We start from the raw sequence: 23,322 nt of genomic DNA on the forward strand, positions 1-23,322 counted from the left end.
TTCCGTGTCGAAGTTGTAAGCATTTCTTCTGTATTACAGTATATGTTTGCATTTAGACTCTGTGTGGTTTCTGATGAATTGCACAAATTCAACCTATTCTGGTTGCAGACACAGTAAGCTCTTTGCACATGTATGTAGCTGAAATAGCATCCTGGTAAAAATACTTTCCAGTCTTTAGGAGCTGCTCCTAGTGTTGAATTTTTTTTAAGGGAAGTAAATAGAAGTTAGTGTTTATTTTTGTACATCATCTTTCATTTTTTCCCTCTTTAAAGTCTATACAGTCTTCTTGAGTAAATAACTTCCTGTGCTATATACTGAAGGAAAATTCAGCTTTAGGAAAGGTGATCTCAGGAAAGAAAAAAAGTGCACATTTTATTTTTAACAGCACTTTCTTGAACATATGACAGCAAAGAAGAGTTCAGTGTCCTTTATTACCAGCTCGTTTTCTCATGCATAGGAAGCCTTTTACATGAATAAGTCAAATTCAAGTTTATAGTTTTCAGAAGTTGGTCTCTGATGATTTTTTCAAAGAAAGGAAAAGTCTCTGTGAAATGAATTTGTTCATGTTATTTTATTTCCAAATTGAGAGTAAGATTTTAGGAGTGTGTGGGGGGGGAAAGCATCAGTGGCCCCCAGCTGCCATCTTCCCCTAGTGCTCTCAGTGGAGAGGGCAAAGCCCTCTGTGCCGTGAACGAGCCTTGAAGACATAACTGTCACTCATGCTTGAGTGAGGAAATGAAGGACAGTAGGAAGGTATCAGTGATATCTGTGCCAGCCTGGGCTCCAGAGATCAGGAGGAGTTCTGCTCTTCCTCAGTGATGCCCTTATTTAAGTCGCCATCTGATCGGATGTTTAACAACTTTCTGCTTGTAGTTTCCAATTTCTTTGGTGTTTCCCCATGAGACTCAAGGCCTCCTTGGCTTCAGGGAGGGTGGTACTTCCAAGAAGGCATTCACAGGCAATTATATTTTCCTGGAGTAACATTCCCTTCTTGCTGTCCACAACCTTTCTATTTTGTTTCTGGCCTGCATGGTTTCTACTTGTGTGGTTTTCCCCGTGTTTGGATCTTGACAGGCTCTTCCCTTAGAGGAGTTGGCCCTTTTCATGTCAGTTGTGGGCTGTACAGCTGTCACAGGTGATATTCCTTAGTGAGTATTTGTCCCTTCAAGGTGAAAATGGAATTGTTTAGCTCAGCCATGATCCTGTGTGTTAATCTACATCCATAGCTCCGGTTATTGGAGAGTGTGGGAGGGAGTACATGCCAAGCTGTGGAGTTACTGTGCTGGATAGAGTTTTTCCCTGTGTCTTTTTGCAGCCTGGGACAGCATTGTGGCATTGATATTAGGAAGGTGGTGGTGTGATCAGCACGGGCTATCCCAGAGGTTGTCACTTTGCTTAGCACCAGTTTTCTATCACTCTTTAATTTGGTGAAGGCCATGATGAAGGTCAGTGGACTTCTGGGATGATTGGAATTTAGTTTTTGTGATTTTTGTCATGTTGTGTTAACTCAAAACCTCACGCAGGTTATCTAGGTTTTTCCTTGATTCTGTGCTGAAAAGGGGAAAGCAATTCTGTACCCAGATTTTCTTGAAGCAAATTTAGGCATTCTTCCATTGTGTGAGTTCTGCTAGCTCTTTTGGGAAGATGGTCAAAGTTCTGAATGTGACTAAGTGCTGGAAAAAGCAGTGGAGGTCTTGACATTTTCATAACATTTTTCTTAAGACAACAGCTACTGCAACGCAAATATCACTGGAAAAATTGGAGAGGTGCTAGAGGAGAAAGTAGTATTGTGTACAGGAATCTATGGTTTAAAACAGTACTTATATTTAACAGGGCATGATTAGTTTTTGCAGGAAAAAACCCAGACATTTGAACAAAGCCAGTCAGGTTTCATGTTAAGTGGACACTTGAGCCGGTGCAGGTAGCACAAAGTAGTGATGCCATCCAGTTCTGCTTCACAGAGCCTGTGCTGTGCAGGGGCTGGGGGTGCTTAGGTTTTCTCTTGGAGTTGGAACTTGTGGATGAAATTGAATCTCAGTGAATGTGTTTCTGAAAGGTAGCAAGGCATTATTCTTATGTTTTAGTAGATGAAGAATCTATTGTATCCTTTGGTATTTTATTCCAGATTATACTTATTCTCCCTCTTAAACCACTTGGCCTTTTATTACAGTGCTGAACATTGATTTCTAGCCACTGAATCCAGTCATGCCTGCTTTTTGTTGTGTTGCTGACAGATCTGCTGTTTAGGTAATGGTGGGCTGTGGGTAAAGGCCTTCTTTCCCTTCAATAAGTTGAGCCAGTTGAGCTCCATTAGGACTACTTTTTATTATTATTGTTTGTATGACTACAGCACCTGACTGCCTAAGGCTCTGCTTACATTAAGTGTTAAGCCCGGGCTTGAGCTCTGGGCTTTGGCAGCAAGCCTGCTGCACCACTGCTATTGAGATTGGAACCTGACTGCAGCTTTCTCCATTCTGTTCATTTGAGGTAGAGTCCAAGATCAGCTGTGCAGCAGGTCTGGTAGTGCTGCCTTCCAGGTAGTCTTGAAAACCCACCTTCCAGGAACAGAAGTGACCAGGAGAGTGCTATTTATTGCTGGAATTCTCCTGCCTGTGAAGAAGAGATCTGTTTGTGCTGGGTTGAACCAGGGGAGAATTTGTCTTGCCAGGCTCACCCTCTGAGAACTGGTGAATTCAGGGCATGGTTTATAGGGTGCTCCCCTGTGCTGTAGCAGGCATGGCTCTTGTGATGAGTGATGGTGTGTGCTTTGTAGATGCAGGAAAAACAGGCTCCTCTGTAGCATGCTTTGGATCTGGGTGTAAACCCAGGAGGTGACTCCTAACTTCACACAAATGAGAGCGTCTAGTGAAATAGGATAGTGTGTGTCAGTGTCTCAGTCTGGTGCCCCAGCATGCTGATAGCCTTGGTTTCCTCTAAGTGTAAGGATAGCAGGTTTGGTTTATTTGCAAAGAAAAAAAAGAAGAAGAAAAACAAAAAAAGAGCCATCAGAGCTTAAAACTTTGCCCTTTAGAAGATATAAGTAGGTAATGGAGCTGGCATCCTGGACTGATGTAAGACAGAAGCAAGTTTGGTAAGTGCATGGCAAGTGGAAGGGATAGGCTGTTAAAAGGAGGTTAAACAACTTGTGCTTGATGTGACAGAAAATGGAAGCAGTCAAGAAGGGTGATGTGGTTGGAGGAGGAAGCTCAGAAAATTATTTCTGGAGTGTTGTGTAAGTAGGACAAAATTGTTAGAGCCAGAGGAAAAGGTGAATTGCAAAGCTTATGTTCCAGCCCAGAAGTTTACAGTTCAGTAAGTGTCATAACAGTAATATCCTGCTTTGAAAACAGTCTTAATAAGCTTTGTGAACTTGTGTTCATCTCTAAACTTCTGCTTTTGGTTGCTGATAACTGTAAATTATCCTTTTCCACCCCACGTGACAGTTTGAGCAATAGGTAATGAGACTTCCTCCTGGGAGGAGACAGGATGCCTTCTAGGCTTGAATATCTTCCCTGTTCCTAGCTTATATGTATGTAAATTAAAATATATTGATTTTGGATGGTAGCTCTGGAGATACAAAGATAACCTAAAATGGTGTTTTCATTGTGTGATCCCATCTGATACAACACATAGGATGAGCCATATGATGGGACCAGGGTTAAGTCTCCTCCCCAGCTTCTGGCATCTTTCTTCCTTCCAGCTTTCTTTGAGAAGATAAACAGTGATGCTGACAAGTTACGTATGTTGAAGACATTCACATTGCCTTAAGATATCCTCACCTGATGAATTCAGGGCCATCCAAGAAATTGGAAGAGACTCCCTTGGCTCCCACATTAGACTTGTTTTATTAAAAAGAAAAAGGAAGGAAAGAAGCCACTTTCATATTACACACTCAATTGAAAAAAAAAGAAGAAAAGCTTTTTTCCATCATTTACTGAGGGGAGGTTGCTGCTGGGTTTCAGATTGAGGGACATCCTTTGCCTCCCCCTGCCCTCCATCCTTGGAAGAGCTGTGAAAATGGTGCTCTACAGCAAACTCCTGCTGCAGGGTGAGGGCACAGTAGGTAAATGCTTCACATCTGCTAACAAAGTACTAAATCATTATTTCCTTCAGAATCTTGCTATGGGAGGACATTACAAAAGCAGAGTGGGAATTCCCAGCCAAAGGCAGCCATTTCAGTTGGTAGCTAACAAGATTCCACAGACATCAAAAAATAAACGAGGTTCCCTGCTCCAGTTACAGCAGCAGCCACAGAGCTTCAAAGAGGTCACAGGTGTGGAAATTGGAGGACTCTTAATGGAGATTGAGATAAAAAGGGATTCTCTAAAGCCTTGGATGTAGGTTTCTGATCTGAAGAGTGGTGACTAATGCAGTTGCTAGGAGGTATCTTCGGGTTTGCCTGGAGCATGCTAACAAGCAATCAAAAAGCTTGCCCACAGACAAACTGTTCTTTCCCTTTCCACTCTTTAGAATAATAAAAGCATTGCACACAAACCCCACTGTTAATGCAACATGTGGGTGAAGTTCCAGGCTATTGTGTATAAAACTCTGTCTTAACTCCAGCAGTAATTATAAGTTGTTCCTCTTTTCCCTGTTGCGTGGTGACACTGAAGGAAGCAATGCAAAGTTCTCTATTTGTGTATGTTTTAACTTAGGCTGAGTGTAGGAAGGCTCTACCTAATCTCTGGATTTATTTTTTTTTTGGGGTGGGTTTTTCTTTTTTTTTTGCAATTGGAAACTTCTAGCATTTAGCTTCAGTGTTTTGTCTGTTCTGTTAAGAGCTGTTTGTACTGCTGGTGGATATTTCGCTACTTTCTGTTTATAATGCAATCTGACATTTGTTTTCCTCTTTCTCTTGAGGCTGATTTTGTTCAAATTAGAGATTTCCTTGCAACACATGTTTTCTCATTTTGTAGTCTGCAGTTTTTGAGGCCATCAGCAGTTTAGGCTACGAGGTCCTGCCCTTGTCTATACTTGATAGAAAAAGCATAGTGAATACCACTAAAAATTAGCATTTGCTGCCAGCTATCTGTGGTAACCTTGATATCTCCTGTTTGAACAGAAGGGATCCAGCAATTATTGCTGAATATAAAAGAGTTTTTAGCATTGCCTTTGTGTGCAGGGTGTGAGAAAGTCCAAAAACTTTTTATTTATGCTGGTATATTACACCATATAATTGCATCCATCTTTTGATCTGTGGTATGAATTAGTTCCATTGAAAACATGTTTTCTATTTTTAAATTGGCTGTCTTGAACAGAGTTCTTGAAACATTCTACTTTTTGCTCTTGTTTTTGTGCAGATTTTCCATATATTGTGCTGGATTTAATATAATTGTTGACATGTTGGGTTTGATTTTTTTCTTTTTCCCCTCCCCTTTACTTTGTTTCCTCTGTGTTGTATAAATCTCTTGATGTTTTATGTTGTAGTGTTGTGTTTAACCAGCTTGAGTATGTACGTTACCTCATAATAGCTGAGCATTTCACAGGTTGCAAAGGTCTGATGGTGAAGTACTGTCAGCTGGTGTTAGAAAGGGAGAGTGGAGATTTGGGGGCTGTAAGTGCTGTGTTCCTGTACTTGACAGCACACTTTGTGTTCAACTGTGGCTAGACTAGAAGCCCCAGGTTCCATCCATGGTCAACAGGGGCAGAGAAACATCTCCTTGAAAGTCAGATCAGGGGTAGGGTGATTTCTGCAGGACCTCAATTTTCCCCCACTGATCAACAGCCAAATCTAAAGTCTGAACTCAAGTGCATAAATTGCAAACCTGAAGTTAAATGAGATTACTGCGGCCAAAGTGACTCTTCCAAGAAGTGTCATCATCTCCTTGTCTTTTTTATGGCTCTTGTGATGCTCACAAAAAAGTGATCTGTGCTCTCAGCGGGCCAGGACTACTGTCCCTCTACCTGAGTAGTGCCTCAATGTTTTCTTGTGTTCCCCAACCCAAGGTCGTTTGCTATTCTCTTTTAATTGCTTGACGGTATTTTCACCTGGTCTGTACAGCAGCTTCTGTGGTAGAGCCCTGCTCTGTGATGAAGGCTCCTCTGTGTTATAAAAGTGGTAAACAAAATAGCACATATCAAGTTTGGCAGAACAGGAAAATGCCAGAAATTCCAAGCATGTGTTTCATACCATGAGATGGTCCTCTTTGAGTTATGACCCTCGCTTTGTCCTTCCCGTGGCTGCAGTGGATGTTGAGGGCGCATTTGTGCAGGCGTTTGTCTGTCTTTGCAGTAGTTCTGCTTGGGGTGTGTGCTTGCTGGTTTGGTTTTTTTTTTAATCAGCTCATGTTGATTCTTATCATCTGTTTGTATAATAGTTTGGGGTTGATGTAATCATTGTTACATGTATTTCATTAAGGGATGTGTGTGTGTGTGTACTTAGGTGTTTGCATAATTCATGAAGTCAAGTATGTTCACATACCCTTTGTTAGCGCTAGTGCACGGAGTAAGGGCGTACTTCTCTTTGTATCAGTGGCTCATTGGGAAAGGTTGCACTGTATTTATTTGGCATGTATATATGTAAAAACCCACAAGCTCTGCCATTTATTTTCTTTCTTCTACACCCACCCTAAAAAAAATGTAAAGAAAAACACGCACTTCTGCTAGGGTTCTAGGATAGTTTATTTTTTCATTCAGCCATTAGTTTATTCGTTCAGGAGTTGTACACTGGAAAAAAAGTGCATCCATTAGACAGTGAGGGCTTTATTTATGAGAGGGGTGGTGTTTCAAAGGGGAGGTTGTCAGGTCCCAAAAGAGCCTTTCATGGTGTATTCTCAGCGTGCTTCTGAGGCCACTGCTCTGCTCATCAGGAGGAGAGGCAGAAATGTGGGCTTCACAGAGCAACTGTGTGTTTCACTGGTCCCTGCGCTCACTGACGTTTATTTACATATTGGGAGAGTAAATGGGTAGAACAGATGGCAACCAGACATTTGGTGGTTCTGTTCCCGTATGCTCCTCGGGGGTCTTGCATTCAGTTTTTGCAAAAAGCTTGTCCTATAGTGAGGGGGAAAAAACCCAAGAGCCTGTTCACAACTGTGAAACGCTGGTTGGGTTTTTGCTGCAGTGACGGATTAAAGCATTTAGTAAAACGTGAAATAATTGCAAGGTTTGTTTTTCAAGTCCAGCTGCTTGTTCCTAAGGATGACTCTATTGGTGTGTCTCTTTGTCTCTCTTTACTTCTTGCTTTCACCACTGGAGTGAGTGCATTTAGACTTGAAGCGGGTGATCTCTCCTACAAACTGAGTTTGAACAGCACAGGTCTATTTATATGGGTCTTGGATACCTTTTGGCCTTCTCTGCAAATATTGTAACTCATTTCTGCTCTTGTCAAAACAGAATATCTGAGCATTTTGCAGGATTTTCCAGGCTATTTAGTTTGTGTTTCTTCACTATTTGCAGCTATGAAGTGGGAGATTTACTTCCATACTAAGCTGATTTCTCCCTCCCCGCCCCCCGACTTTCTTTGTACACGCTGGAATGTTGGAGCAGGACTGCTCCAGAGTGTTGGGCAGCTTGCTTTAGTGGTTTGGGTTGGGTGTTTTTTCCCAGTGTTTGAATGTTGTTTGTTTTAGAGAAGTGATAATTAAAACACTTCTCCTGGGCAAAACCATAATATAAAATACACATTTTGAAAATAGGTTAAAAGGGGCACTGCAGGTAGGGTTTTGAATGTGTGAAACTCTCAACCTGCACATTGTTCCTTCCTGTAAAGCAGCCAGGTGTTTCTCAGTAAAGTGGGGAGAAATCAGATGAAAATTGAAGAGCTTGACCTTTTACGCAGCATGCCAAATCAGCAGCTTTAAGAGTTTGTGACGCGATGAATTCCAATGACTTATTGGTAAACACATGAAACTGCCTAGCACTTGTAGGAGAACCTGTCAAATAATGTAAATACCAGACCTCAGTCTCACCTACAATGAGGAATCTTGTAGAATTAAATAAAGTCTGCAATACAAACATCTCTGAAATAAACCTTTCTGTGATAAAAGGTCAGTGCTGAACTAGTTTGCTTTGAACCCAGGGAGTTTTCAGAACGAAAAGTAGAATTGCTGGTCCTCCACGAGCTCTGCCAAATGTTTTCTAGTGCCCTTCTTATTAAATAATGTCTTTTTAAAGGATAAAACTAGGATGCCATGCCCCACTCTGCAAGGAGGCTTAGTGTGGTAAGTGGTAGCACAGAAAGTGAAAATGGTGAATGTCAAGAAAGAAACACTACCTTCTTCAGATGCATTTAGAGGCTTGATCATTAACTAAAACTAAAGCGGAAACTTAGTGCTTTTCTGTAGGCCCTGCTGCACAAATATTATGTTAGGATTAGTTTAAATGAAGATAATTGCTGATTTTTGGCAGGATACTCCCCAACCCATCTGAAATACAGAAAATTGTTGCTCAGTAAGAGTTTTCAGCCAGAATATGTTGATAGTGTGAATGGTTAATGAAGCTGCTGTGTCTTGCTCAATATGGGGCAAAGTTTCTGTGATATATACAGCAGTGCTCTTAAATACTTTGTGAGGCATTTTGGAATCCTTTGAGATCAAAATTAAATACAAGCCTGTGATTAAATAGGACCTAACTTCCTTTTATTTTTATATATATATATATATATATATGGGGAATATTGCTGGGTTTAGGAAATGTATTTTGTATTTCTAAACTGAGCCCACCCTGGCAGTACAATTACTGAGTAAATCACATCCTAGATAGTCTTTGGGGTTTTTTCCCCCCCCCAATAAAATAACATAGTTTAAATATCTTTTCCAGTGGTTTGTAGCCAGCTGCAAAGTCAGCTAAAAAAGGCTTCTTCAGAAAGATTTCTTTCCTACATCATTATGCAACTCAAAGTAGCAGTTGTAAATACTGCAGGATTTCATGGCCATCTTGAAAGCCACAGCTTCAGTGTCCTGGTTCCTTCCCTTAGGAGCAGATGATGGCAGTTGGATGGTCACATACTATTTATGGTCCAGAATTGAATAAGCATTAATGAAATAATTAATTCAGGAACAAAGGGCTCAAGAAAAGTGAACTGGTGAGGAACAGTAACTATTTTTGGCAGAGTCTGTCAGACCTTGTGGGACTTTTAAGTGTGAAAAAGAAAAAAAAGGTAAAAGAAATAAAAGAAAAAAAAGGTACCAGTACATTTATTGTTGATTCTTCAAATGATAACCCATATGTGGTCATTTGTATCTCTGAAGGGTTTCATTGGTTGGTTTTGGTGTGTTGTTTTTTTCCCCCTCTCTTTGACAGACTGATGTCTTGGTGCTGAGCTGCGATCTGATCACAGATGTTGATTTATATCAAGTTGTGGATCTCTTCCGGACGCATGATGCTACTCTCTCAATGCTGATGAAGAAAACCCATGAACCCACAGAAGCAGTGCCAGGACAGAAAGGGAAAAAAAAGCCAGGTATGTAGACAGAAATACATCCATTTGTTTGTTAATAAATGATAGCTAAACACATAATACATAACAGTGGTTATCATGTCATAGAGCAAAAGAAATAAAGAAGATTCCTTGGCGGGGGTGTGACTTGTTTTTTTTCCAGCTCAGAATTAAGTATAAAACTCATGTAATCTTGCAGGCTCTGATCCAAAGCTCACAAGAGTTAAGGTAAAAGCTCCAGGTGACTTCAGTGAGTTTTGGATCAAACCCTAAATTTTTGTTACATATGAACATTAAAACCGTTAGGTTTTCCAAGAGCACCAAGCGTCAGCCTGATTATAACTGGGAACTTTTACCATTGACTGACTGTAAGGGACCAACGTTGGGTGGGTTAGAAATGCTTCTAGAAATTCTCCCCTCTCATGGTATGTACAGAATTACTCTTCTGAGCTCACATCCAGAAGCCTTTTGCTAGGCAAAACTCCCACTGATTTAAAGGACTTGGTTAGATGCTTATCTTGTCCCTCTTACCATAATATCTTAGTTAGTGCCTTGTAATCTTTAATGGATCTGTTCTCACAACACTGCTGTAAGGCAGGGCAGGGCTGTTATCCCCCTTTACTTAAATGCTAAAAGTACTAAATACCATACAGTTGTTCCCATACCATACTTCTCATCTTCTTTTAATGATATCTGTTAAATTGCTGAGGCTTCATTAATGCCAGTGGGTCCTGGTCTGTGATTAAAGCTCAGAGGCATTACAGTAATACAAATAAGAAAGTTTAGAATCTAACTGTTTGAGAGAGGAGTGAAATGCAAGCCAGCAGTTGGACTACATGTGTGTCTGAAAGTGGAGGAAACAGATATTTTTTTTTTTTAAAAGAAAACTGCTTAAACTCTGCATTAAAAGATTTTTCTGGAGCAAAGTGCAAGGTTAGTAGGGATGAAAACATTTAGGACTTGGACTCTTAAACAGCTCTAAGCCATTCTGTTTTTCAAAAGGCAATCTAAGTGATAATGGCACATAAAACATTGTCAAGAGCACTATGACAGCCACATTGAGCATTCAGGAGTTATAAACTAATGTCTGTGGTGGAACATCATAGAGCAGCCCAGTATGTGAGCTCTGAGTACACAGAGTGGGGGTGAGGTCTGTAAAGATAAACAAGATCATCCAAAGAGTCTTTGCAAATGTAAACACATCAGGTTGCACATGCATTCTTCATTTGCTTGTTTTTTAATGTCTGTGTGCTTGACTTTGTAGCATAACTCTTCCTGCATGACTTGTTAAAATTTGTATATGATTTCTCAGATCTGTGGAAGACCAAACTTGAAAACATTAGAATTCCATTCTGTGGGAGTGTTTTGACATCCACAGTATTTTTCTGTGGAGCTGGATGCTAAGGTCTCTCACTCAAAACTACTCCACTCGAGCTGTTGTAAATTTTTTTCTATGGACTGCCTCGGATGAGACATGAACCCTGCCTGATGTTTTTCAGTCACTTGCTAGAAGCAGAGGATTGCCTAAATGGGGATTTTTGGGTGGTTCTTCAGGTTCTGGAGAGGGGCAGTACAATTTAGGGAGTACCAGACCCTCCTGCCATTATTCCTACTTGACTGAATACAACCTATTGCTCTCATCATCCTAACTCATTCCTATCTTTTTTCCTATGCTGGCTTCTTGCCACCACCAGCCTCCATTCTTGCTGTCTTTGCTTAGTCTCCTTCAGAGATCCTTGACAAGATTCCAGCTTCTTTTTCTCATACATTACTCTACTCTTTCACTACCAGTCCCATCCCCTGTTCCATTTCTGACTTCTCGTCTCAGCCTGCTTCATTTATCTGCCCATAGACATCTTTTTTCTTCTCTTTGATTCCTGTCTCTGTGGTTCAGCACTCTTTCACAGACAGTCCCAATTTCCACCAGTTTTCAAGGACTGCTTTCTCTCCTTTATAGCTTGTCTTCCAGAACCCTCAGTTTTATGCTTTTCTTTTCCCTCATCCCTGTGAGCTTATGAGCTTTGTTTCCTTGCAAAAAACAGCCTCCAAAAAACAAATCAAACTTTTTTCTCTGGAGCAGTCATTGGAGCATGGCTGTGGAGCCTTGTGGCTTCTGTGGTTCATTTGTAGCATAGAGTCATAGAATCAACAAGGTTGGAAAAGACCTCAAAGATCATCAAGCCCAACCTGTCACCCAAGACCCCATGACTAAACCATGGGACCAAGTGCCACATCCAATCCCCTCTTGAACACCTCCAGGGACGGTGATTCCACCACCTCCCTGGGCAGCACATTCCAATGGCTAACAATTCTCTCAGTGAGGAACTTTCTCCTCACCTTGAGCCTAAACTTCCCCTGGCCCAGCTTGAGACTGTGTCCTCTCATTCTAGTGCTGGTTGTCTGGGAGAAGAGACCAACCCCCTCCTGTCTACAACCACCCTTCAGGCAGTTGTAGACAGCAATAAGGTCTCCCTTGAGCCTTCTCTTCTCCAGGCTAAACAATCCCAGCTCCCTCAAGCATCTGATGCTACATAATGCCTTAGATGGCACCTGCTATTTGGGCAGTTCTAGGAGATGAGAAATTGAAACAACCTTTCATTCAGAATAAAATGTGCAAGATTTTTTGCAGCAAAACTGGAAGTCTTGGAAGAGCATGTGAAACTGCAGGGTGTCAAAGATTTGTGATGCCAATGGCAACAAGTACACTCCTGACACAGGTCAGCAGAGCTTACTGAATGTCAGGCTGCTTCTCTGAAGAACTGGAACCCCACAGTTTTTGAAAGGAATGGACACCTAACCATTAAGTTTAGGTTATTTTTAAAATCTATTTTCCCTGCCCTGTCTTTAACCTCAGAAGCAGTTGAGCTGTTTTTTTGCTGAAATTTTCCAAATGTTCCTTTTCAGGCAGGCACCTGGCATTGGAAAATTCATCCCAAACAGCTTATAAGCAACTGAAGACAAGATATTAACATGGGAATGGCTTAGGCAGGTCTTCAAAGTATGTGGCACTATCAGCTCTTTCTAAATGGTGACACATGTATGTTTCTGTGTGCTTGCACTGTACTGCTCAAGGGTTAGGAACTTGAAATGGATCCACTACATACATCTGCAGATTTATTGGTTCATTGTTCCTGCAAATGCATTCATCTTTTGAGAAGGAGCAGCAAGGCTCTTATTTTGCCTGTGTCATGGAATCCAGTACAAAATTGTTGCTTCGAGGATATCTTTGAATGTTCAAGAATTGTAATGTAAGGAACAGGTTTTAAATGATCTGCTTAAAACTGATTTTTGCTAGGAATTCATATTGATGGTATCCTGGAATGCTTGACACAACTGAGCTGCAAGTTATAGGACGAAGTTTGTTTGCTTTTCTATTTAGAGGATCATATATTGACAATCATAATCTCAGTGAAATAGATTAATAGAGGCATGGCAATAAAAAACAAACCAGAACCCACCAAAAAAACCCTCCAAACCCTCAGAGTGCTTGTAATTGATAGTAACCCAAATAAATGTAGAGTATCAGAAATTCAAACATCCAAAATGAAGCCATGTGTTTAAAGATGGTCCTGCAAGGGACTGAGTGGAAAAGGGTGTCTGAACCTTTCTGTGCATGAAGAAAGGCAGAAAGGATGGTGACTCTTTCCTGCTTGTTTTTCTTATCTTGAAAGCAGCAGGCATGTCATCACTAGTATTCTTTGTGTTTGCCAGGAGACCTCTTGGTGGTCTTGCAGGCTGCATCGTGTGAATTCTCTCCCTTTGACTGAAAGGGTGTGGATACTGAGCCTTAACAACAAAGGTGTCTTTTTCCCAAGTGTCAATTAATTATAGTTGATCTTAAAGCATTTTAGAAAAATCTAATTGAAAATTATTTCTTCTCATCACTGAATTGCTCATTTTCAATTCCCTTGTGATTTCGTGGTTTCTTTAGTTCATTAAAGGCCTTAAACTTGCCAGTCTGCAGGGAAAATCCTGGCTTGACATCTGCTACAAAAAAACCCAGAGGACTCTCATGTGGTTTCACTCTCTGTTTCTTACCTAGCCATACAAGCAAGAGAAAATGGTTTGGTGACAGTCATGTACCTGGTCCTGTTTTCATCAAGCTTTCTTTCTCCCTATTTCCTATTGAATAGAGCTTTGCTATCACAGTGTTATAAGTTATGTTACTGAAGGAACAGGCAGGAGGTGGGCAGCCATGACCTGAACTTTGAGAGAAGTATTGGTTGGTACCTTAATGGAGGAAGATCAATAACTGTTGTATTTCTAGCCTGTCAGGGGACTCCAGTTAGGTGGCAGTGGTGATGGCTGGTTACCCCCTACTCTGGAATTTTACTCCCTCCTTAGCATGAGAATTGGTACTGTTTTCAAGATGTATTTCTGAGTTTTTACAGCAAGTGAGCTTTATCCTTGTTGTACTTAATTTGTCATAGTGTTGCAAGGTCAGGCCTATTTTTGTACTTCTTTGCTGTCACAGTGTTGTAAGTTATGTTACTGTAGGAGCAGGCATGACCTGAACTTTGAGAGAAGTATTGGTTGGTACCTTTGTGGAGGCAGATCGGTAACTGTTGTGTTTCCAGCCTGCCAGGAGACCCCAGTTAGGTGGCAGTGGCAATGGCTGGTTACCCCCTACTCTGAAATTTCATCACCTTCCTTAGCATGAGAATCAGTACTATTTTCAAATGTCTTTCTGAGTTTTTACAGCAAGTGAGTTTTGTTCTAGTTGTGCTTCATTTGTCATGGTGCTACAAGTTCAGGCCTATTTTTGTACTTTGCTATATGATTAATTTCTGGGAAGGGATGGGGGGACTTCTGAAGAGGGTATGCTTGATCATTTGGATCAAAGACTGCCAAGAGAAGAACTTTCAACAGCTGCATGTTTGACTGTATTTTGATAGTGGTTATTGCTATGGTAACTCTAGGGAACAAGCAAAAATAAAGTAAGGGATGGGACTGAACGGGGAAGAATAGGGTTAAAAATAGTTTGGCTGGGAAAATATCTTGGAGAATTAACTACTTATAGAATATGCTGTTAGTCCAGTGTGGTTAAAGGTTTAGAACTTAGGAGGTTGAATATTTGCCAGTTTGGCTCAAAATGCTATTATTTAGTGGGTGAAAAGAGGGGTTTTTTTGTAAAATTGTACCATGGCATTCCTCTACAGCCTGTGTTCCTGTAAAGATCAGTGTATGGTTGCCACCAGAGTAGTGGCTCATACTATAAAATGCAAGCTAGAATAAGCTGCCATCACTGTATTCAGATGTTGTGGAAAACTATTCAAAACCAAATGCTTTACATTTCAGCAGACCAAAGTCACTGTTGATGCAAGTCACTGATTACAGGAGATGGGAATTGCCACAATAATATATGTGACTATTAGATATTCTCTTGGTTGGCAGTTTTATAAATAGATATTTAAACCAAGTTAACCAGAAACATCAGCGGTGGGAGTCCTAGAATATATCCTTTCACGTGTGTTTGTGCATGTGATTAAGGTTTCTCTATTCCTATCAATATTTATCTAAAATAGGGAGTCAGTTGCAAAGTGGTTATGTCTTAACTGAAATCATAATCCTCTCCAGGCCACCTATTTCTAGCATGGAATGACTTAGGAGGAGGAGGAAACAGTTGGGTTCTGAAGATCTTTCTCCTTGACTTGCATTTGCTGTAGTGTAGATACAGGTAGTAGTTGGGGTCTTTTTTCTTTTTTTTCTCTTCTCTTTTTTTTTTTTTTAATTTATTCTTTTCCCCCTCTCCCTCCTTTTCCCCCTCTCCCTCCTTTTCCCCCTCTCCCTCCTTTTCCCCCTCTCCCTCCTTTTCCCCCTCTCCCTCCTTTTCCCCCTCTCCCTCCTTTTCCCCTCTCCCTCCTTTTCCCCTCTCCCTCCTTTCCCCCTCTCCCTCCTTTTCCCCCTCTCCCTCCTTTTCCCCCTCTCCCTCCTTTTCCCCCTCTCCCTCCTTTTCCCCCTCTCCCTCCTTTTCCCCCTCTCCCTCCTTTTCCCCCTCTCCCTCCTTTTCCCCCTCTCCCTCCTTTTCCCCTCTCCCTCCTTTTCCCCCTCTCCCTCCTTTTCCCCCTCTCCCTCCTTTTCCCCCTCTCCCTCCTTTTCCCCCTCTCCCTCCTTTTCCCCCTCTCCCTCCTTTTCCCCCTCTCCCTCCTTTTCCCCCTCTCCCTCCTTTTCCCCCTCTCCCTCCTTTTCCCCCTCTCCCTCCTTTTCCCCCTCTCCCTCCTTTTCCCCCTCTCCCTCCTTTTCCCCCTCTCCCTCCTTTTCCCCCTCTCCCTCCTTTTCCCCCTCTCCCTCCTTTTCCCCCTCTCCCTCCTTTTCCCCCTCTCCCTCCTTTTCCCCCTCTCCCTTTTTCCTCAAGGGAGAGAGAGAAGGAAAGCACAGCTCAAAGTGGAATGTCACATGTCAAGACCTGTAGTTGGCATCTTCATTAAAAGGATACAAAAAGCTCTTAGGCCCATGTTTTGAATGTCATAATGCCTATCAGCCATCCTGACTAAAAAGAACTTAATAAATATTGTGGATAATTTTGCAAATTCAGTGATTTGTTGTTTTAGTCTGAAACCTGTTATTTCACATTTTTGGGGTGGTTGGTGGTCCCATTTGTCTTTGCAGTCTGGATTAAGACAGAGTTATGTAATGATTGTGTTTGATTTTCTACTTCAGTGGAGCAGCGCGACTTCATTGGAGTGGATGACACAGGGAAAAGATTGCTCTTCATGGCTAATGAAGCTGACTTGGATGAAGAACTTGTCATTAAAAGATCCATCCTTCAGAAGTAAGCTTATGAGTCCTTGTAATAGAAACTGAACTTGGGATAGGGGGAAAATAACTGGACTAGGAGAGATGGTTGAGGATAAAGTAGGATGAGAAGGGAAAAGGAGATGCAGCTTTTGCGACATTCCTTGAACAGTACTTTATTGTTCATTATATCATTAAAACCAATTGTTAGTCTTGTCTGATACCAGTATCACTATAGTTCAGATACATTTTAGATTCAGAAGTGGTGGGCCATGTTCTTTGCATGAAATGCTAGTCTCATGGGCTGAGACCCAAATGGATTTACAGGGTAGCTGATTTTTACGCTCATCTGTGTACGAGGCACAAAACTTCAGCTATTTTTCCATGTTCAAGAAGATTCATTAGAGAATCCAGGTTATATTCACCATTAAACTGCACTGGAGACTTGAATGAATTTATTAAATATGTCAGAACAGCTGCACAGCATAATTCATGTCCGTTAGTAGAATGAAAGATGGCTTGTTGCTCTTTACACTTTTCTGTGCAGCGATTGTAGTTTTCTTTGACACACATTGTCTGACAAGTTCTGTGGAAAGCTCTACTAACTCCTTGAGAGGCCAACCTTTGTAGACTGTCCTGGGCTAACGGTCAGACTTTCACCTCTGTGAGATTAGACACCTGTGGGACAGTCATCTGAAAGCTGGGAAAATCATCCCTGTGGACCCTGTAAGTCAAGGAAGCAGATATCTGGGGTCTGCTCTCAGATAAATCTCTTCTGTGAAAATGCCTCTGATATGTGTTGTAGGCCACAGCTAAATGTAATCTTTCTTTCAACATTCTATTGCCAGATGGGAGGGAGGTGCTGTGTGCCCATGGAAAGATGACCCCTCTTTACCCATGTGTAAGGATTAGCTTAGGAGGAAGGTGGTCAAGAGTGAGCCCTGTTAACTGCTGTGATGGGAAAAGCCTGTCCCAACGTGTTTTCACGGTCTCTCTCCTGGCTTTTTCTTGGTAATGGCAGGGACCAGGCTTCAGGCAAGCCTTCTGTACATACACAGCAGCTGATCTGCATAGCGTAGGAAGTTCAGCGCTGTTACATTCTGTGTTGTTGCACAAACAAAGACTAATAGATGTATTTTGGGTTAAGGGGGAATATTATTACTTCCTTCTGTTGCTAGCTGGTGACTGTGGTGTAATGACTTAGAAACTGCTGTAACGTGTGATCTTAGTTGACCTCTGATTTTACAGGTTCATCTAACCAGAGGATTCTCATTCCTGTTACCCTATAGCTAAATTAATCAGGCTTTATCCTGCAAGCCCAGCTTTGCCTACAGGAACACCTGTTCAGTTGCACTGTCTTCAGATCTTCTTGAGCATAACTGTTTGCGATTTAGTAAGTGTAGTGTTGGTGATATACAGATGGGATAAAAATCTGTCTTCTGTTTCCATATGCACAGCTATGAAAACCAATGTAAAGCATTAGCCACCCTCCAAGTATAGCCCATACATCATAGGGTAGTCGAAAAGCACAGAGAGAAGGCCTAAGTATTAATTAAGAAGAAAAAATACCAACCAAAAATGCAGCAGGCAGAAGCATTGGGCCAGTGTCCACCACGATCAGCCTCTGACATCTCAAACTGCCTGCTCTGTATGGATGCTTTTGCACTCTCTCTGTTTTACAGCTGCCATCTTGGAGAAGCTCTGGGGGAAGCAAAATAGTATATGGAAATTGTCAGATACTTTCAAGTGAGGCAATTCCAGGTTAGCAACAACTGTGGGAGCTCTAGGAAGACAAAGTGTTGGCAGCCAACAATATTTTAACCACTGGGTTGTCTAGACCTGCTCAAGCCCTGACTTTCTCGTGTGAGAAACAAAAGCAATGCTTAAAACAATCTTTGAAGTCTTCTCTTTTTTTTTTTCAAATACATCATAGTAAAGCAAGGAGGGGAAAGAAAAAGAAGAGCAAGCCCAATCTCGTTTTCTTCATGGATCACTTGAACTGACTGACTTTCAGCTACCATGTTGGCCGTTTCTTGATCTCTGGACTTTGTTCTGATGAAACAAGACTTTGTGGCAAGATGGGAGAATTTCCAGTACACTCATTTGTTCCTCTGTGAAATACAATAGGCATTTTGAGGGTGTTGCTTTTGTTTGTTTTGCTTTTAATGGTCTCTTTGAAGGGCTATAATGGTCTTGTTAAGTGAACTCAAGCACTAAAAGAGTTCTAGTTTTTCTCTTTAGATCCCTCTCTTTTTTCTATTCTCCTTTTTCTCCCCCTTTCTAAGGAGGGGATAGAGGAGGGACAGGGAGGGAGTGGTGAAAGGAATGAGAAGAGGGAAGATGAACTTTTCTTTAAAGCTAGGAATCTGGTTACTGGTAAAAATCTAGATCCTATACAGAAATGGTTCAAAGGACCTTTGGCTTCCCCTCCTCACAGGAGGGAAGTTGTGTTGACAAAACATCCAAAGCTGTAGAACGCTAATTCAAATCCTTGAAGGAAAAACCTTTTTCCTGACCTTTGCCTTCTTCCTATCATTGGATTTCACGCTCTTCACTTTCCTACCATAAAAGAGCAGCTGGTGGGGAGGGACAGAGGAAAGCACACATTCTCCTGAGTACCTGTTGAGTATTAAATATTTATTTGCTTTTGACTCAGACATTTTGTAATAATGAAAGTGTTACAGAATGAAACATTTTAATAGGATTTTTAAGTTCATGATGTAACCTCTATTTCTCTTTCTCAGCTTGGTTAGGATTGCTTTTCCAGATTTGTTGTTTTGATTTATTTTTGGGGTTTGTGAATTGTGGATAGCTATTTTGGTTTTCAGAATGTCTCTCCTTGTTACACCACAGAAAGAAGTCAGGATTTTGCTCCTTTGCTTGCCAGAACAAATCTGGCAAAGCTTTGCATTCAGCTGTTAAAATTGCCTTTTTTCCCCTCCCTGTGCTGTTAATCACCTTGATGACCTGATGACAAGTCCCTCAGGTATAGTCCTCCCTCCACTAAACAAGTGCAAAGCAGTATCAAGTACGTGCAACCAGGAATATTTTGGTGTGCATCAGGAAGGGTCAGGAGACAAAAGTTATTTGTGGTGCCTAGAGAGACTGATGCTGCTGGGGAAAGCATTTTCAAGGAAATGGTTCCCTGTTTGGGTAATGAGAGCTTATAAAAAGCCATGAACTGCCTGTGTGTGTCACTCACTTTGCCAAATAGCTGCAAGATGAGATACTAGAATGAAAGAAGTACAGTTTGGGGAAGTTTCAGAGCTAGCTTTGGGCCCTTTGAAGGAAAAAAAAATACAGTTATGTGCTCATCCTGGAGCCTGGTTTTGCTAGTGACATCTCGCTGACTTGGGTCTTGGCAGGATGAAGGAGTGAGGAAATGATGAGAATTCCATAGCTGCTGCCTTGGCTTTCGGAGGGGGCAAAGGTATTTGTTTTCAAAGCACGATTACAATGGATGGGGAGCATTTTGCTCCACCTCTGATATTTATGGTCATGCAAAGTGAGACAGTAAAAGACACCTGTTGGAGCAGGTCTAAATTTGGAGCATTTCCTTTTAAGATCTTGTGGGCTGTGTAAGGGTGAGTTCAGGCTTCGTGGGTGTTCTGTCTGCACAGATGCAGGTGCAGGGCTTCTTCTAGAGAATATGTTAATAAATCACTGTGACAATCCCAGCTACTTATTACCTCATGTGATTCAGACAAAAAGGAATACCTCATCTGTAAATATATACAGTACTAACATTACTAACCTTGAAGTAACAATACAGATCTGTTTTTAAGATACTTTAATAAAGAGAGGGGGGTAAGATGGGGGCGTTTTTCTTCCTTCCCCTTTGCATCATGAGAGTGAAAATGAATAGTGTAGTATAATTTTAAATGGCAGTGTTGCCAAGTGGGTAGGTAATGGGAGTTCAGGAATAGTTTTGATACACTTGATTTCCTTTCTGTTGCCTTGGGATATTGCCCTGTTTTTTCTTTCATTTTCTTTTTTTTCCCCTTCCTGCTGATAATTTGTTTTAAGTAAGTGGATCATATATAAACACACTGCAACCGCTTCAGTGTCTCTGTTCTCTGAAACTGCTCTCATTGGGGAAAATGGCATCTCTGAAACACTCTGCCACCTCTGTGGTGGTTCTTTTGAATCTTTTTATTCTTTTAAAACCTGCTTCATGAGAAAGGCTGGGAATGACACTGGTATAGGCAGATGTGCCACTGTGTAAAGCATCCTAAACTTACATCATGGGCCGATGTAATTTTCTAGATCCAGTGAAGGGGGTCTGTCACCTCCAGCTTGCCCTGGTCTGAATGTGTGATGTAGTACTTCAAAAGCCACATGTGTCAAAATGAGTTACATTACTCTCAGTAGCTTGAACAGCAGGGCTTTGATAAGTTGGTTCTTTGTGCATTAGGGAGTGGTCTCCCCAGGCACTGCCACTGGCAAGGAAGCAGGGGGGTGCAATAACCTAATTCAGTAGGAAAATCCTGAGGAGCAACTCAGGGCAGACCAAGGAGCAAGAACTCTGCTGAGCTCAGCTGCCTACCTGCTGAATATGTGTATCACAGTGTTCCTGTGTCGATTTTCACTATTACCAAACTTTTGCTACTAAGTTTCCTTTGCATTCAAGAGATATTTTGAGGAATGCCATGGAAAGATGTTAGATATATCTTTTCTTTTCCCCTCTAAAATGTGACTTTTAAAGAGTGTTGTGTAGATCTTCATTTCTTCCCTGTTAATCTGGGTCTGGTCTTGCAGTTGTTCCAGATCTGCTCTTTTCATGAATAAAAATAATAATTTTTTTTCTGGCTAGTATTCTGATTAGTTCTGTTTGGCTCCTCCATCACAAAACCAGAAATTGCATGTGTTGATTTAGGTAATAATCCTTTTGCAGATGCACAAGACAGCAAAGAATCTGGTTCCCCCTTCTAGAACTGAATTGGTTTCACAGTACTAGTAGGAATTTAGAAAGCTGTAAAAAGTTATTTTAGCCAGTAAAGCAAGCAGATCTGACTCTGAGTCAAAACAGGGGAACTAGGTCTAGTGAATAAGAGGGTGTGAGTTTTACATACTAACTTCTCAGACTATAACCACACTTTAAAAATGTTGCTGTAGCTTTAATCACATTTCTTTACAAAAGAGGATTTTGCAGAACATTGCAGAAAAAAAGCTTACTGGCCTGTGAGTTGTTGTTTGAGCCATGAGTTGGAAGTAGATGTTCTCAAGATGCCCTTGGAGGTCTTGCATGCCTGTTTAGATGTTTCTCATCTCACTGAGTAGCATTAGCCCCTTAAATAAACCCCCAAAAGCTCACCCTTTTATCATGCATTTAAACTTTGCTCTCCTTGCTCTGCCTTTCCTGTAAACATGATGGGATGAGCGTAGCCTTCAACTTCAGGAGTGGAGTATTTTTAACATGCTTTATTGTTTCTAAAATGGATGTTGCCAAATACATGGAAAGCATTTTTATTTGGTGCTTTTGTATGTTATGCTTCTACAGTAGCTGTGAGCATACTGTCAAAGCAGTCAGACATCGATTTGGTATTTTAAAGAACATGGTGCTATTTCTGATTTTTCATACTGTTGCTTCCATGAGCTTCTGTTGTGTTCCACTGATGGCCATGTTATTTTGTTAATTGCTTGGGGGAGGGTTGAAAGGCATGTACAGGTTCTATTTATAAAAGAAAGGTTCTATTTATAAAAGAAAGGTCATGCCCCCCATGTCTTGTCACTGGTACAGGTAAGAGATGGTGAATTCTAGAATCTGGAAAAGTAGCAGGAACTTCTATTAAATGCAGTGATAGAAAGACTTATTGGCAACAGGTTTAATTTTACTGCAAGATTCTTGCCAGTGTTACAGCATGCATAAAACTAAAAACAGAGAGCATGAGGCTCAGCATTTGGTTTCTAATCGTCAGTAAATGTATGTTGTGCAGATTGTCGTTAGTCATTTGTCTGTCTGCTGCGGTCTCAGGCCAGCACTTAGCCCTTGGTTTGGTTTTACTTTTCAGAGGTTTCAAAGGAGGAAGGGATGACTGTATTGCTTGGACACCCCTGAGTCCATGTGACTTGGTAAATGCAGTGCTCTGGGTGAGTCATCAGGTTGGACAACACTGAAGTTGAATCTTGTTGTTACTCACACTCAGGCTTAGGTCTTGAAAAGATGACAAATGGTCTGTTCATTTTAGAAGGATGTCTTGATACTCTTGATACAGTTGCCACTGTGTATTCTTTAACAGTGATGTGAATTAGTTTATTTTGCTGAGTGGATGGGAAATGTAGCTGTCACCAGCTGGTTTTGTGACATATTTACCCCATTTGATCTAAATGTAATCTGTATGACCTAAAAGTTTCTCTGAATGGCTAGGGGAGAGATGAGGAATGATCATTGCTTGCTTTCAATGTATATTTTCAGCCTTAGTGTGTATTCAGTATATCTGCCTGTTGAAATCTTAGAGTTTCAGCTTGTGTCCGGTGATCCCAGAATGACCAGTATGTGACAGAGGGGCACAGACTCCTTATTGTGTGTTTGGGATGGTACAGAGAGAAAAAAAGCCAAAGGTCAGAGGAGTTATCCCTGCTTGTGCGAGCACTGTCAGGCTCTCCCCTACCACATGTCTGCCATGTGTTCCTCATCAGCGGGATGTGGAACTCCATGACGCAGAGCAGACTGGAATGCAGTGTTAGTTAACACCCGCCGTTGGGGAATTTATCAGCCAATGTGGAATATGGGGGGGGGGGGAGGAAGCAGCCTAGTTTAAAGCAAAGTAAGGGTGAAATGAGGCATGTGACTGTTCCTCTTCAGTTAAAAGGTCTGATTCTGCTTGGGGCTGAGGTCTTGGCTTATGAGCCCAGCCAAAGCTTGTGGTTCCCTTAGTGTTGTGTGTAACTGAGTTCTTTTTTCAATCCTTTAAATTGTCATGCTTAGCAGAAGATTTTTTTCAGGAGGCTCGAGGGAAATACCCTAGGGATTTTTGCAAGGAACCATTCATCAAATTTATTGTAAGAAACCTGGACTTTGAAGAACCTTTCCTTCATCCCCATCGCTAACTTGCCAGGGTACATAAAAGTGATAGCCTCTCCATTAAAATTAGCTACACTTGGTATCAGTTGAACTGTACTTGCATAATATTTTTAGTGCTGATTTATTACATTCATGGCTACTGTGAACTCCAACCTGGCTGATTTATTGTGAAGTTTAGCACTGG

At 41.3% G+C, this 23,322-nt stretch overlaps 1 protein-coding gene across 2 annotated transcripts in view; it reads left to right on the plus strand.

Moving 5' to 3' along the window:
• EIF2B3 (eukaryotic translation initiation factor 2B subunit gamma) overlaps positions 1-23,322 on the plus strand; it is a 108,067-nt gene that overhangs the window by 11,588 nt on the left and 73,157 nt on the right. For both annotated transcript variants that reach the window (XR_008462444.1, XM_009901965.2), the window contains exons 3-4: positions 9,244-9,403; positions 16,040-16,151. Coding sequence is in view for 1 of the 2 variants with exons in the window: in XM_009901965.2 (XP_009900267.2) it covers positions 9,244-9,403; positions 16,040-16,151 (272 nt within the window). In the remaining variant the exon portion in view is untranslated. The remainder of the gene's footprint in view (positions 1-9,243; positions 9,404-16,039; positions 16,152-23,322) is intronic.

This window comes from Dryobates pubescens, chromosome 11 (assembly GCF_014839835.1).
Source record: "Dryobates pubescens isolate bDryPub1 chromosome 11, bDryPub1.pri, whole genome shotgun sequence".
NCBI lineage: Eukaryota > Metazoa > Chordata > Aves > Piciformes > Picidae > Dryobates > Dryobates pubescens.